At 36.6% G+C, this 14,998-nt stretch overlaps 1 protein-coding gene across 8 annotated transcripts in view; it reads left to right on the top strand.

Annotated features, from left to right (window-relative positions):
- Nucleotides 1–12,090, top strand: part of KLHL8 (kelch like family member 8) — a 46,778-nt gene extending 34,688 nt beyond the window's left edge. For 6 of the 8 annotated variants that reach the window (XM_067036034.1, XM_059066415.2, XM_067036036.1 and 3 more), the window contains 5 exons: nucleotides 336–447; nucleotides 4,764–4,932; nucleotides 5,155–5,314; nucleotides 8,773–8,974; nucleotides 9,189–10,892. In XM_067036034.1, the coding sequence (XP_066892135.1) occupies nucleotides 336–447; nucleotides 4,764–4,932; nucleotides 5,155–5,314; nucleotides 8,773–8,974; nucleotides 9,189–9,312 (767 nt within the window). In that variant the 3' untranslated portion in view covers nucleotides 9,313–10,892. Of the gene's footprint in view, nucleotides 1–335; nucleotides 448–4,763; nucleotides 4,933–5,154; nucleotides 5,315–8,772; nucleotides 8,975–9,188 lie in introns of all 8 variants that reach the window. The other 2 variants (XM_059066417.2, XM_067036037.1) reach the window with 2 other exon arrangements.
- Nucleotides 12,091–14,998: the final 2,908 nt, after the last annotated feature.

Here is a 14,998-nt window from a genome sequence, read left to right as displayed (position 1 = left end):
TTGATATATTAAGAGTTTTATATATTTTTTAATACAAGAGCATTTTTTCATTTTATTAAACATTTGCAAGGATGATCAGTGATTTCATCTGCTAAGTAATAAAAAGTTGGGATAATGTTTGAACATTTAAATAACTTGTAAAACAGCATGTTTCAGGCATTTTATTAAGCAGAAACTTACATTTATTTTCATTTGACTACTGAAGTGACTTGATCATAATGTTGAACAGAAGAATATTTGTTGAAAGTTAATTTACTGTGCTATTTTAATTGTATATTGATTATATATAAATTTATTTATTTGGAAACAAATGAAAATACTTTTCTACTTGACAGGTAAAGTGTATGCAGTGGGTGGACATGATGGAAATGAACATTTAGGTAGTATGGAGATGTTTGATCCTCTCACTAATAAATGGATGATGAAGGCATCAATGAACACAAAGAGGTAGATGAGCATGGACATTTATTTTGATTTGTTGGTGGAAAATAAAGAAAGCTTCCTATAACTAAAAGGGCTAATTTTTTACCCTATTTTAGAAACTTTAAATACCTTCCTAAACACATTTTGTTAAAGCATCCAATGTGATGCTTCGTTATAACTTTAAAAATTTTCCTGAGAATTAAGAATAGAATCATGGGGCTTCCCTGGTGGCGCAGTGGTTGAGAGCCCGCCTGCCGATGCAGGGCACACGGGTTCGTGCCCCGGTCCGGGAAGATCCCACATGCCGCGGAGCGGCTGGGCCCGTGAGCCATGGCCGCTGAGCCTGCGCGTCCAGAGCCTGTGCTCTACAATGGGAGAGTCCACAACAGTGAGAGGCCTGTGTAACGAAAAAAAAAAAAAAGAATAGAATCATGTCTTTGAGTATGATAATGATTGTCATAGTTTTGACTCATACCTGAGCATTTATTTAACTTTTTATTTTGAAATAATTTAAAGTTTTCAGAAAAGTTTCAAATATAGTTGCATTCCTATATACTAGTGGTGCTCAACTGAAGATAATTTTGCACATGGGGATACATTGACATCTAATTTTCTATACTTGATTTTTTTTTGTGGTACGCGGGCCTCTCACTGCTGTGGCCTCTCCCATGGCGGAGCACAGGCTCCGGACGTACAGGCTCAGCGGCCATGGCTCACGGGCCCAGCTGCTCCGCGGCACGTGGGATCTTCCCGGACCGGGGCACAAACCTGCGTCCCCTGCATCGGCAGGCGGACTCTCAACCACTGGCGCCACCAGGGAAGCCCCACTTGATTAATTTAACATAGTATTTTTTACTGAGTTTTCTTGTGTGTTAGAAGTATGAAAAATTAAATGGAAATGTGAAGAGAGTTCGGCTGAAAAGAGATTTTTGGCCTTTCTTTCACTCATGAGGAGAAAGAATCTTAGTGGGAAAAACCTAGCCTTAAAATACATTACTTATCTATAAATGACATTTTAATACTTTAGTAGGGCTTGAATTATGCTACATGGTAACTACAAACAGTTTAAATTCTAACACATGAATTAAAATGGGGGAGAAAATCCTTAAGTACATTTTTAGTCTTTATACTCTTGTCTCTTTATCATGCGAAGCTGGTTTTTAGCTGAGAATTGAGTGAAACTTGTCTAACAAAATAGCAGTTGAACTTCTTTAATCTTCTAAAATATATCCTGAGCACTACAATAACTTTCTAACTGTATAAAAATAATAGAACTGCAATTATTTTCTCATGTTATTTGTTTTTATAATTTGTATCCCCCCAAATCATTGTTTCAGTGTGCATTCCAAAATAATATTCACATGTTAAATACCTGGTTCTCTTTTTCCCCCCCTTTTCTTTTTCATCTTTTCACTAAAATGGATACTGATTTTTGTTCAAAGTATGGATTTATTGAAACCCATCATCCTAACAGAGCATCTCTAGGGGTTGATTTATTTATTCAACAAATACTGGTTAAGTGCCCATTACAAGGTATACCATGTGCTGAAGATACAGAAATAAATAAGACAGGGTCCCTACCTCCATAGAGCTTACATTCTAAAAGGCAAGATAGAAATAAAGACATAATTACAAGGGTAATAATGCTAGCACCAGCTTAAGTAAAGAATGCTTGAGAGTGGAGTCCCATTTAACCTAAGGTCTGAAGGAACAAAAGAATTTAGACTGATTAAGTGGTGGGTGGTGTAAGGTTGGTGGATGGAAATAGATGAAGAGCCTTTGAAAATCTGGAGATGAATGAGAGCAGAGAGCATGAAAGAAGTCCCGTATGGCTGACAGATCAAAGGGGATAGTGTCAACAGATACAGCTGAAATAGCAGGCAGAAAATAAGGGCCTTTCAAGTTTGCCAAGATTTTTTAATCTGGTGCGCTTTGAAATACACACACACATTTTTTTTTCCTTGATAGCAGGGGAGTGATAGAATCAGATTTCTCTTTTCAGAGATCCTCTGCTATGAAATGGAGAATGTATTTGAGGAAGACCAGAGTGAAAACAGTCTGGGAAACCAAAAGGGTTATTGTAATATTTTTAGTCGAAGAAATAACGGTGGCTTGGACTAAAGTGGTAAAAGGTGAGATAGAGGAAAGAGGACATATTTGAGAGAGAGTTCAGAAGTGTACAATCAACAAGATTTTATGATAATTAGATGTGGGAGATAAAAACAATAAGGTAGAGGCTAAGATGATCCTTAAGTTTCTGGCTTAAACAACTGGATATGGATAGTGGTGGGTGTGACTTTCTGCATTAGGAAAAGCAAAACGGTGTACAGGATAAAGTTTTTGTTTGTCTTGTAATGGTTATATTAGTTTTCTCTTGCTGTGTAACCAATTATGACAAACTTAGAAGCTTAGAACAACGTCCGTTAATTAGTTCACAGTTCCATAGGTCAGAAGTCCAGCAACTTTAACTGAGTTTTCCACTTAGGCTCCACAAGACAAAATCAAGGTGTAGGCTGTAGGCTCTAATGGAGGCTCTGGGGAAGAAACTACTTCCAAGGTCATTTAGGTTATTGATAGAATGCAGTTCTTTGCGATTGAAGGACCGAGTTTATTGTTGGCTGTAGGCCAGGGATCACTCTCAGCTCCTAGAAGCCATTCTGAGGTCCTTTCCAAGTGTGCCTCTCAATCTTCAAACTAGCAGCGACTTGCAGAATCCACCACGTTCTTTGAGTTTCTGACCTGTCTTCTGCTATCAGCTGGAGATACCTCTCTGCTTTTATAGGGCTTATGTGGTTAGATTAAACTCATTCAGGTAATCTCCATTTTGCCATGTAACGTAGCATAGGAGTAAAACGAGAGGGTGAATATTGTGGAGGAAGACATCTTAAAATCTGCCTAGCACAGGGAGGTAGACAGTAAGTTTCACTTCAGATTAAAGTTAAGGTTGAAGATCCAGACACACAGATTAGAAGTAGAAGCTGTATATATATGTATGGAAATACATATTAGAGTTATAAATCCATGGAAAGAATGAAATTGCCTACAGAGAGAGTATAGGGTGATAAGAGGCCTTAGGGAACTTCATAATTCAGTGACAGAATAGAGAAGAAGGTACTGGTAAAGGAAGCTGAAAAGTACCAGCCAGAGATGTAATGGAGGAGGAAACTCAAACATGTGATGTCACAAAAATCAAGAGAGTTTTGAGGAGTAAGAAATAATCAATAGTGTCTTATGGTCTCGTGGTTTAGGGGGTGGAGGGAGGGGGGAATTATATGGCATACTCACTTCTGCCATGATATAACACTCGTATATTCTAGAGTGTACACGCATGTGTTCACCCACACCTGAAAGTTTTTATAGCCACAGTATTTTGTAAGTCATTGTTTTATACTCAAGGGAAAAGAAGTTAAGGACACAAAATGAATGACATTATCCTTAAGAATTCTTTCCTAGGATACTCTTTTGGTAAACTGAGAGTTAGAATCTCAGTAGAGCAGCAGCTCTCTCCAGAAATAATAATAGCTAATACACAGCACTGAATATGGGCTAGTCACTGTTCTTGGTGTATTACCTATATTGACAAATTAATATCAGTTGTGTCTACTGCTTTCTCAAATGGGTGACAGATGAAGAAGCAAGGTAGTAAAGGTTTAAACAATACACTTTATCCAAAGTATGTGCCAAGTCAGTGACAAATAAATTTTAGAATAGTTCAACTTGTGGTTGCTGCAGTGTGTTTTTTAAGCAATTGATATAATTTTTTTTCAGTCACCATTATGATGAATTAGCTTTTAACATGGGCTGAGTCTCTTCTGTTCCACGATAAATAGATACCCTTCAGAAGTTAAGCAATGTTACATAAAGCTTGTAATATAAAATTGATGTTCTTTTGTGTGATGTAATGAAACACTGCAACAAAATGTGCTCTGCAATTACGTGAATTTAGTAATGAGATTGACTTCTGACCTCTGTAGCAAACCATCTCTGTCAATTCATCAGTCTCTTAATTTTATGCAACTGAGTGTTTTACTAACTGAATGTTTTGGACTCCATTTATAGTATTTTGTTGGTTTTTCCTTTATTATTTCATTTAAGTTTAAGGCTATGCATAGCCTGTGTAGGCTATGCATTATAAAACTTCAGAGGGCACTTTTCACATAGACTTGCACAATTTGGCAACCCTGTAGCCATCTATGCAGAAGCTTTGATAAATCTAAAAATAACAGGAAAAAGCCACATTGACGTTTAATGTGATAAATGGGTACATTAGCACAATGTTTTTGCTACCTTTTTTCTGGAAACAAATCGGAATGCTGAAGTGTCTTTTATTGTTTTTGCAGGCGAGGAATTGCCTTGGCCTCCTTGGGAGGCCCAATTTATGCAATTGGAGGGTTAGATGACAACACTTGCTTCAACGATGTTGAGAGGTATGACATAGAATCTGATCAGTGGAGTACAGTGGCACCAATGAATACTCCCCGTGGAGGAGTTGGCTCTGTTGCTCTTGCGGTAAGTTATGTGGCAGCTTGCTCACTGGTTTGCATTGCGTCACATCCCTAACCAAATAAGGGAAGGTCTGATGTATTCATATTTCCAGTATGCAGATATTGATTACACACCAGATTATTTCATGAAATACTGCTCTCTTGCACATTCTGGTCTACCATTAGGACAGCATGTAAATCAATTCAAAATCTAATGTTTTGTGTTTTTTTTTCTTTATTTATTTAGAACCACGTTTATGCAGTAGGTGGCAATGATGGAGTGGCTTCTCTATCTAGTGTGGAGAGGTATGATCCACATCTTGATAAATGGATAGAAGTTAAAGAAATGGGTCAGCGAAGAGCAGGCAATGGAGTTAGTGAGCTCCATGGTTGCTTATATGTTGTTGGTGAGTGGATGATATTTCTCTAGTTTAATGTTTTACAGGACATACAATGATAGTGTCAGTAACACAAATTACATTGCATTTAGGCTCAAGTGGAATCAGTCCTAAGATTTGCTTTTGAATTCTTAAGGTTCATATTCAAGCTTCTTTGTTTACATCTTCATCTTTCATGTTTAAAACTCTACCTCTGATTTTTACTTTACTTTTCTTGTCTTCATTTCAAGGGAATTGTGTTGACTAAGCAAACCAATAGGTATTTCATATGCATGATGGCAGTTAGTGTCTCTATATTGCTTTTTGACTTACTGTATAATAGAGTTGGAGGGGAATAGCCAAAGCAATCTTGAGAAAGATTTTACACAGCAAAGGAAACCATAAACAAGATGAAAAGACAACCCTCAGAATGGGAGAAAATATTTGCAAATGAAGCAACTGACAAAGGATTAATCTCCAAAATTTACAGGCAGCTCATGCAGCTCAATATCAAAACAACAAACAACCCAATCCAAAAATGGGCAGAAGACCTAAATAGACATTTCTCCAAAGAAGATATACAGATTGCCAACAAACACCTGCAAGAATGCTCAACATCATTAATCATTAGAGAAATGCAAACCAAAACTACAATGAGATATCATCTCACAGTGGTCAGAATGGCCATCATCAAAACATCTACAAACAATAAATGCTGGAAAGGGTGTGGAGAAAAAGGAACCCTCTTGCACTGTTGGTGGGAATGTAAATTGATACAGCCACTATGGAGAACACTATGGAGGTTCTTTAAAAAACTAAAAATAGAACTACCTTATGACCCAGCAATCCCGATACTGGCCATATACCCTGAGAAAACCATAATTCAGAAATAATCATGTACCGCAATGTTCATTGCAGCTCTATTTAAAATAGCCAGGACATGGAAGCAACCTAAGTGTCCATGAACAGATGAATGGATAAAGAAGATGTGGCACATATATGCAATGGAATATTACCCAACCATAAAAAGAAACGAAATTGAGTTATTTGTAGTGAGGTGGATGGACCTAGAGTCTGTCATACAGAGTGAAGTAAGTCAGAAAGAGAAAAAGAAATACCGTATACTAACACATATATATGGAATCTAAGGGAAAAAAAAAAAGTCATGAAGAACCTAGGGGCAAGACGGGAATAGACACAGACCTACTAGAGAATGGACTTGAGGTTACGGGGAGGGGGAAGGGTAAGCTGTGACAAAGTGAGAGAGTGGCATGAACATATATACACTACCAAACGTAAAATAGATAGCTAGTGGGAAGCAGCCGCATAGCACAGGGAGATCAGCTCAGTGCTTTGTGACCACCTAGAGGGGTCGGATAGGGAGGGTGGGAGGGAGGGAGATGCAAGAGGGAAGAGATATGGGAACATATGTATATGTTTAACTGATTCACTTTGTTATAAAGCAGAAACTAACACACCATTGTAAAGCAATTATACTCCAATAAAGATGTTAAAAAAAAAAACCTTAAAGTTCTTGATAAGAGAGTGGGATATTGTTAGCACTTAAACATCTACAAGTAATAGAAGTAATACTGACTATTTCAGTGCTTATGTGTATTAAAGAAGAGAAATAACAATTTTTTACCTTTTCAGTCTAGCCTGATCATAACAGCAGCTCTTTGAGGTAGTGAGAGACAGAGAGTGAATAATATACTCATAGTCACAGGCCTAAATAAGTTGACAAGGCTGGAATTCGAAGCAGGGTCTGTGAGAACCCAGAGTTCTTACACTACACCGTTGCTACCTCTCTCAGCTCCCTGTCTAGCATAGGCATTGACATATGTTATATCTCAACAGGAGTATCATTGTTGCTGTTACTTGTTAAATCTTCTGGGCACTTATAGGTAGAACAGACATGGTAAAAATAAGACTGACTCAGGTTGAACCTTAAAATAAAAACCCTCTTGGTCATTCAAGTCCTACTTAAAACAGGTACAACTGATTTGAATAAGAAAACTTTGAAGGTAACTGTATGTACAGGAAGCTAATTGCATCCTCCCTTTTCTGTTCCTCTGCTTTGAGTTCTTTGTTCAAAATTTATATGCATTAGCTAGGGAAATGATAGGGAACACATGAAAAAGAGGGCCATGAAAAATAACTACCCTGTATTAAAAACTTAATCTCTTCTACATTAGCATCAGCAATAATTAAAAGTAGAGCCTTTGTTATAGTGAAAAAATGTTTTGTATCATAGTTGTGGTGGTGATAACACTATTACATTTGTTAAAAGTCACTGAATTATGAACTAAGATAAGTGAATTTTATTTTATTTTTTAATTAATTAATTCTTGGCTGCATTGATTCTTTGTTGCTATGCGCGGGCTTTCGCTAGTTGTGTCTAGTGGGGGCTACTCTTCGTTGTGGTGCACAGACTTCTCATTGCTGTGGCTTCTTTTGTTGTGGAGCACAGGCTCTAGGCACGTGGGCTTCAGTAGTTGTGGCTCGCGGGCTCTAGAGTGCAGGCTCAGTAGTTGTGACTCATGGGCTTAGTTGCTCCATGGCATGTGGGATCTTCCCGGACCAGGGCTCGAACCTGTGTCCCCTGCATTGTCAGGTGGATTCTTAACCACTGCGCCACTGGGGAAGTCCCAATCAGTGAATTTTACCTCAGTTGATTTAATAAAATTAAACCCATTAGAGAAGTTGACTTCGTTGATTTTTTTTTTAACCTGACCTTGTTTCTAAATAGACCGTCATAATATCAACACTTCTGTCCTCAGGAAAATAGGCTTAGTCATCAGGGAGACCTATTACTCATGTAGACTGAGATGGAGCCTAAAAAGAGACACATATATTTTTAAAGGAAAGAGCACTGTTAAAATAGCAGTCTCTATGTTTAACAATCAGGAACATAATAAGTAACATTGTTAAGATGATCTATAGAGAGGACTGTCGGCATCTAGAATAGGTAGCATGAAGATGGAGTTTCGGCAAAAATTGGTAAGAATTCAGTCGTAGTCCACCATCTCTGTAATTATGATTACGATTATAGTACTAAGGGAAACAGTTGGAAAACTTTGACTTATATCTAAATGAGTCATGTGACTCAGGTGTAGTTTATTCTCTTCTCAAGCCTTCTTACTGTTTAAAAATCTAATATATGTACACACAGAGAGAAGGAATCTCAGTACTTTCTTGCTTGCCTCTAGGAAGCTAAGAGAAAATTATATGAATGTCCTAAATTATGTGCTTAAATATAGGGACTTTAGTTTTTCTCACTTTAAGATTTTTAATCCTAATATTGAGGAAAGTACTATTTAAATTATCTTGAATTGTAGTAAATGTATAATAGGAGTTGGTCGTAGGGATAGATGTTGGGGTTTTCTAAAATGTTTTGAAAAGATTGGCTTGTAGAAGCTATTGAATTGAAATTTAATGGTTAATTTCTATGAAACATAATGTTATTTTAAAAATCTTTCTTTATATAGGTGGTTTTGATGATAATTCTCCTTTGAGTTCAGTTGAGCGGTATGATCCTCGAAGCAACAAGTGGGATTATGTAGCAGCCCTTACCACTCCCAGGGGTGGAGTGGGGATCGCAACAGTGATGGGCAAAATCTTTGCAGTTGGTGGTCATAATGGCAATGCATACTTAAATACAGTAGAAGCATTTGATCCAGTGCTGAATAGGTAATTTTTTTTTTCTTTACACTTTAATGGGATCTTCCAGTAACAGATTATTCCAGAGTGCTAAAATGCTGCTACATGTAGTTAATAGAAAACTTTGGGGATAGCTTACTATCTTTCAAACCCAGTCCCATAATAGATTTTTTGTTTTGTCTTTTGAGTAAAATAAATTATGATTTGTTTTAAGATAACATCCTTTCTCCTCTTATCTTTTCAGGTGGGAGCTTGTTGGATCTGTGTCTCACTGCAGAGCTGGAGCAGGTGTAGCTGTGTGTGCCTGTTTAACTAGCCAAATTCGAGATGTAGGTCATGGATCCAGTAATGTGGTTGACTGTATGTGACTTGAGTTCCAGCCACCAACAATTTAATAACATCTGATAGGCAAGAAAGACTACCAGTATTTTGTAATGACCACCTTTGAACAGTTTTAACTACTACTAGAATCTCGTTTAAATGTAAACTCTGTTGTATTGTGACTAAGTGCAACTTTTGAAATGGTAGCTGAAACTACTAGTAATAAAGTTGATACTTCCCACTTTAACAAATAATGAAGTAGGGAAGGAAGACACTCTAACCTGAAACCATATATCCTCCAAAAAAAAGTGTTTAAAGGAGTGCCAAAACCTTGAAATTCCTTTTTTTTTTAAAGTGTGGATGAATCAAAATGTAAAATAAAGTCATTTGCTGAGCTTTACCTTTTGCCTAAAGGTGTTAACCTTAGGCAGTGGATTTTTCCTAGAGGGGAGATTGGAACCCATTCATCAACACAAGGATATCTGGACATATAACAGACCTGCTCCATTTGAAGATCTTTTCTACTTGGTGCTGATGAATTTATGCCTTGCTTTTTTCTAGGTGTTGAGTTTTCAGTTCCTTGGATATTTACAGAAATAGGAAAAATGTTTCATCTTTCTGAGTGCCCTTTGGTTGTGTTTTCAGAAGCTTATAGGAATGCTGCAGGAAGCCCTTAATTTCAGTTTGAATTGTTAGGACACCAAAAGATCTAACTGAACTAATTCCCTCTGAACGAATCTGCAGTTTTATTTTTTCATTGCATGCCAAAAGGATTTGTTTCATAATCAAAAACTGAATCAGAGGGGATATTAGAGGAGAAGGCTTTAAAGTCGACATTATTCTAGTGCCCTTTCGAGAGCCTTGAGAGGGAATGATGTCCATTACATGACTCCCTGATGAGGAGACTCCAAAAATATGTTTAACACTCTTCTTTGATTTAGTCATTTCATTTTGAACTCAAGATTTATTATCTTTCTATTTTGCTATTTGCCACCATCATAGTTTTTCTAAACTGTACAGTCTGGATTTATTTATTTTCAGAAAATGAATGCATTTTTACAAAAACCCTTTATAGACTGTAGTTGAACTGTTGATTACTTCAAGTCCATCATTACCAATAAAAGATATTGTAAAAACAGAAAGATTGAAACTGTTTTTCCTGTTAATATTTAATTCTCTCCAGTATATTTATTGAACTTTAACTGAAAATATTTCTTTACATTACTTTAAAGCCCAGGATATTGGTACACCTACTGATCTAACAGCTCTTCCTGGTTTTACCAGCATTATAAAGTGGCTTATTTGTTATATGTATATACTTTTATAAATATTTATGAAGAATCTTAAAATATTATATTTTGTATTTGCAGTGCAAGTTTGGTACCTCTCTTTTAGGCCTTCCTAAATTTTCCTTTAGTCATGCCTTAGAATTTAGTATAGTTTACTGCTGTCAGTCATCTTGTTCACAAGGAAGCTAGGGCAGTGAAGAACACTACTCCATCTGTCCAGCCCTGAAGTTCATTGCCTAGTAGCTGTGATGGTCCTTATTAAATGGCAGCCTAGGCTTATCAGTACAGTAAGGCAGAAGGCCGCATTACAAAAGCCAGTGCCTTGGGTATATTAGATCAAAAAAATAAGAAGAAAAAATTGTAAGTGGGCTCAGCTAGTAGATAAAAGTCTATATCGTCAAGCAGATTTAAATGTTCCCAATTTTTTGCTGTCAGCCTGTGAGCAAGTCCATAAGTCATTGCTGGATCTGAACCAGTGATCTCTTGTACAATTGTAACCGTATTTCAGTCAATCCCAAAAGCATTTAACTCCGTAGCACTCAGTGGACTGGCTACAACTGGCTGGATGTGGAGAACAAGGCTCAAAACCTGGCTTCAGCTATTTCTTATGTCTAATGGAGTTCTTGTATTATAATGCTTGTCTAGGTATGGTTACTAGTGTGTTTGTTACATGTATTTTTGTGGGGGGAGGGGATCTTTTATTCTTTCTAAGATTATTTTAAGTGTTTTTTTCTTTAACATATTTCTACTTTTGTCATGTGTATAGCATTTAGGAACATGAAGGTGTTAAATTTCCATTACTGGTTTTATCTATACAGTAGTCATCTAACATTACTAAGTTGGTACCCTAGCTACCCATAAAATATGAACTACTCATAAGGGAAGTAAAGTGAAGTAAATGGAACATGTGGCTGGCTGTTACATCATGTGTGGGTAGTCAGAAGCACAGCCTTGAAGGACCTGACAATGGTATGAAAAGATTAATAGTAGAGTCAATATGCACAGTCTCTTTATTAAAAACATATTCTTTGAGATATGAAATGTGAATCAGGCTGAAGGAATCATGCAACTGAAAGGTGATTATATTCATAGGAACAGAAGGATGAAATATTCAAAGAAGATGGCTACTTAATTGTGAGGCCTGTCCCTTTAACCTCAGATGTTAATATCACCTACCCAAAAGACATAAAGTAGAGCTAAAATTCAAAATTATAAATGGAAAAAAGTAAAAATTTGCATATTTCTTTGAAAAATATTTCTAGTTGCTTCCGTGTGATTCTCCCGAATAGTTATTAAAGCCACTGCTTTTACTGTGTTGTACTGCCACTTTAAAAGCAAATTACTTGGGCTTCCCTGGTGGCGCAGTGGTTGAGAGTCCCCTTGCCGATTCAGGGGACATGGGTTCGTGCCCGGTCTGGGAAGATCCCACATGCCACAGAGCGGCTAGGCCGGTGAGCCATGGCCGCTGAGCCTGCGCGTCTGGAGCCTGTGCTCCGCAATGGGAGAGGCCACAACAGTGAGAGGCCCGCGTACCGCAAAAAAAAAAAAAACAACAAAAAAACAAAAAAAATTAATTGATACTGTTTTTGACTAATTTCACTATATTCTGTGTAACATTTATTTTTAAATGTTTGAATAAATTGTGTACTCTAAGGAGTATTATTCATTCTCTTAATTCTTAAATGCATTTTAAACTTAAAGTGCTGTTAAATGCCTAGATAAGAGATTGTTGAAATTGCATAAACTACTCTTGCAAATGGTACAGTTGAGAGTTTTGTTCCTTTTTTCTCCATGTCTTATATCATAGAAAATGCATTTAGAATCTAATTCATGTCTTATTAGTTAAGAATGTTTTCTGTGGTTTCTCATATCAGACTTCTAAAGAAATTATATTGGGATGTTATTGACTCTGTCTCTTTTTCTCCTTTATGTGGAGTAAACAAGTGGCAATAAAACTTCTCTATAATATTTTCTTAAAACCATGTATTAGTGTAGTAGTATTCCAGCAAATCAAAATAATAAATTATCATATATACTACCAAGTACTGAGATCAGAAAGTTGCTATTTATTGATTCAAAATATGTTGCGTGTACCTATTATGAATAGGAACTTCTTCCTATATAGTGTTCATAACTTTGCTTTACATTGTTTGATTGCTTTTATAGAATCTTTTCAAAACTATGTAATTGTTTATTCTTGATCCTTCATATACAAAATTGATTTAGTAGTTGCTGGAATATTTTTCTCCTCAAAGAAAAGATCTTTATGTTTAACTGAAAATAGGAAGATTTTTGTTAACCCGTACAGAAATTAAAAGTTAAAGGCAACTGATTTGAGCAGTTGTCTCTTCAGCAATTGTAGACTTGTACTATATAGAAATAAGATTCTTTATGCATTAAGGTGTTGTCCTTCCAATTAGTAACCTCATGAAGCTATGATTATGTTTTTCTACTTGCCATTGCTAAAAACTTTTCTGAAACTTCTCGTTGAAAACAACCTGAAGATCCATTTGTAAGTCATCCAAGAGAATTAGTCTCATCATAGTTATATGTTAATTTGGACAAGAATCTTAATAATGGCCCTATGTAATTTATTCATCAGACTTGATTCAAAATATTTTATGACTATCACAGGTTAAATCTACCCTCAAAAGAATTAGGTTTTCCTCTACTGGAAGAAAAATTTTCAAAAGTAAACAGTTCCAATGGAAGATTTCTAAAATTACCCTTAGCACTAGTAACTTCAGTAAAAGAAGTCTATATCATCTTTAGAAAGTCAAATACTGTATGATTTCAGTTATATGTGGAATCTAAAAAAAACAAAATGCATGAACATTACAGAAACAAGAGTTATAGATACAGAGAATGAACAGGTGGTTGCCAGAGAGGAGGATGGGGAGAGGGGAGAGAAAAATAAGTGAGGGAGATTATGAGGTACAGACTTCTAGTTGCAAAATACATGAGTCATAGGTATGAAAAAAAAAAGGGGGGTTTCTTTGAAAGGAAACTATTTTAATGCAAAAATTCTGGTGGTTTTTGTTGTTGTTACAAGTCATTTTTCCATTATCATTTTGGTTGCAGCTAAATTTAGTCCATTTGAACCATAAGGAGTTCCTTAAATTTGGGTAGTAGTCATGGGGAGTATTAATAACTACAATTTGTTTAATGTATAGTCTTCACCAGTCACTTTATTGATTGATTGATTGATGGCTGTGTTGGGTCTTTGTTGCTGTGCACGGACTTTCTCTAGTTCCAGGGAGCAGCGGCTTCTCATTGCGGTGGCTTCTCTTGTTGAGGAGCACGGGCTCTAGGCGAGCGGGCTTCAGTAGTTGTGGCGCACTGGCTGAGTTGCTCCACGGCATGTGGGATCTTCCCGGACTAGGGCTCAAACCCGTGTCCCCTGCATTGGCAGGCGGATTCTTAACCACTGTGCCACCAGGGAAGTCCCACCAGTCACTTTATAATAACCTTTTAATCTTTACAGTCCAAAGCCCCACAGCATGCGGGATCTTAGTTCCCTGACTAGGGTTTGAACTCGTGCCACCTGGACTGGAAGCGTGGAGTCCTGACCACTGGACCACCAGAGAGTTAAAGATTAGATTTAAATACAATAACTTGTCCAAGATCCACAACTAATCACTGGTTGACCAGTATTCTTTGTGACTGAAAAATTCCACTGTTCCACCTAACCAGCTATGCCTCTGCTTTCTCAGATATCTGTAGATATATATTTAAGGAAAGATGATTTTCTTTTTTATAGTTTCTTCATAGCAGTTTGAAAGTATTTATGGTCACCATTTCTCTTTTTTGGTCACTTATTTCCATTTATTGAGATAAAATTGACAAGTTTTAGGTGCGTAACAATGATTCAATATATGTATGTATTGTGAAGTGGTCACCACAAGAATCCATCATCACACAGTTACAATTTTTTTTCTTGTGATGAGAAGTTTTAAGATCTACTCTCAGCACTTTCAGATATGCAATACAGTTCTATTAACTATAGTTACAGTGGTGTATGTTACATCCCCAGGACTTATTTATTTTAAAACTGGAAATTTGTACCTTTTGACCCCCTTTACCCATTTCTCCCACCCCCTGCATTGCCTTTGGTAACCACTGATCACTATATTTCTGTATGTAATATTTGATACATATACAAAAATATATGTAACATTGAAGTTATTAAGCATAGTAATAAAACACCTATGTATTCACTCCCTAATTAAGAACTAGAACATTTCTGGTGGTATTGACTCTGCCTTTGTGTTCCTTCTCTATTCCAATCCCCAGCCTCCCCTTCTCCCCAGAGGTGAGTACTGTCCTGAACCAATCATTCATTCCTTAGCTTTTTTTCTTTTGTTTTTATACAAATATACCAAAGCCACATATTGTTTACTTTTGTTGGTGAGCTTTATAAAAAATAGTATTCTGTATGTAGTCT

The sequence above is a fragment of the Kogia breviceps genome, chromosome 6, assembly GCF_026419965.1.
Source record: "Kogia breviceps isolate mKogBre1 chromosome 6, mKogBre1 haplotype 1, whole genome shotgun sequence".
In the NCBI taxonomy this organism is placed as follows: domain Eukaryota; kingdom Metazoa; phylum Chordata; class Mammalia; order Artiodactyla; family Physeteridae; genus Kogia; species Kogia breviceps.
This window is presented reverse-complemented; position numbering and strand designations above follow the sequence as displayed.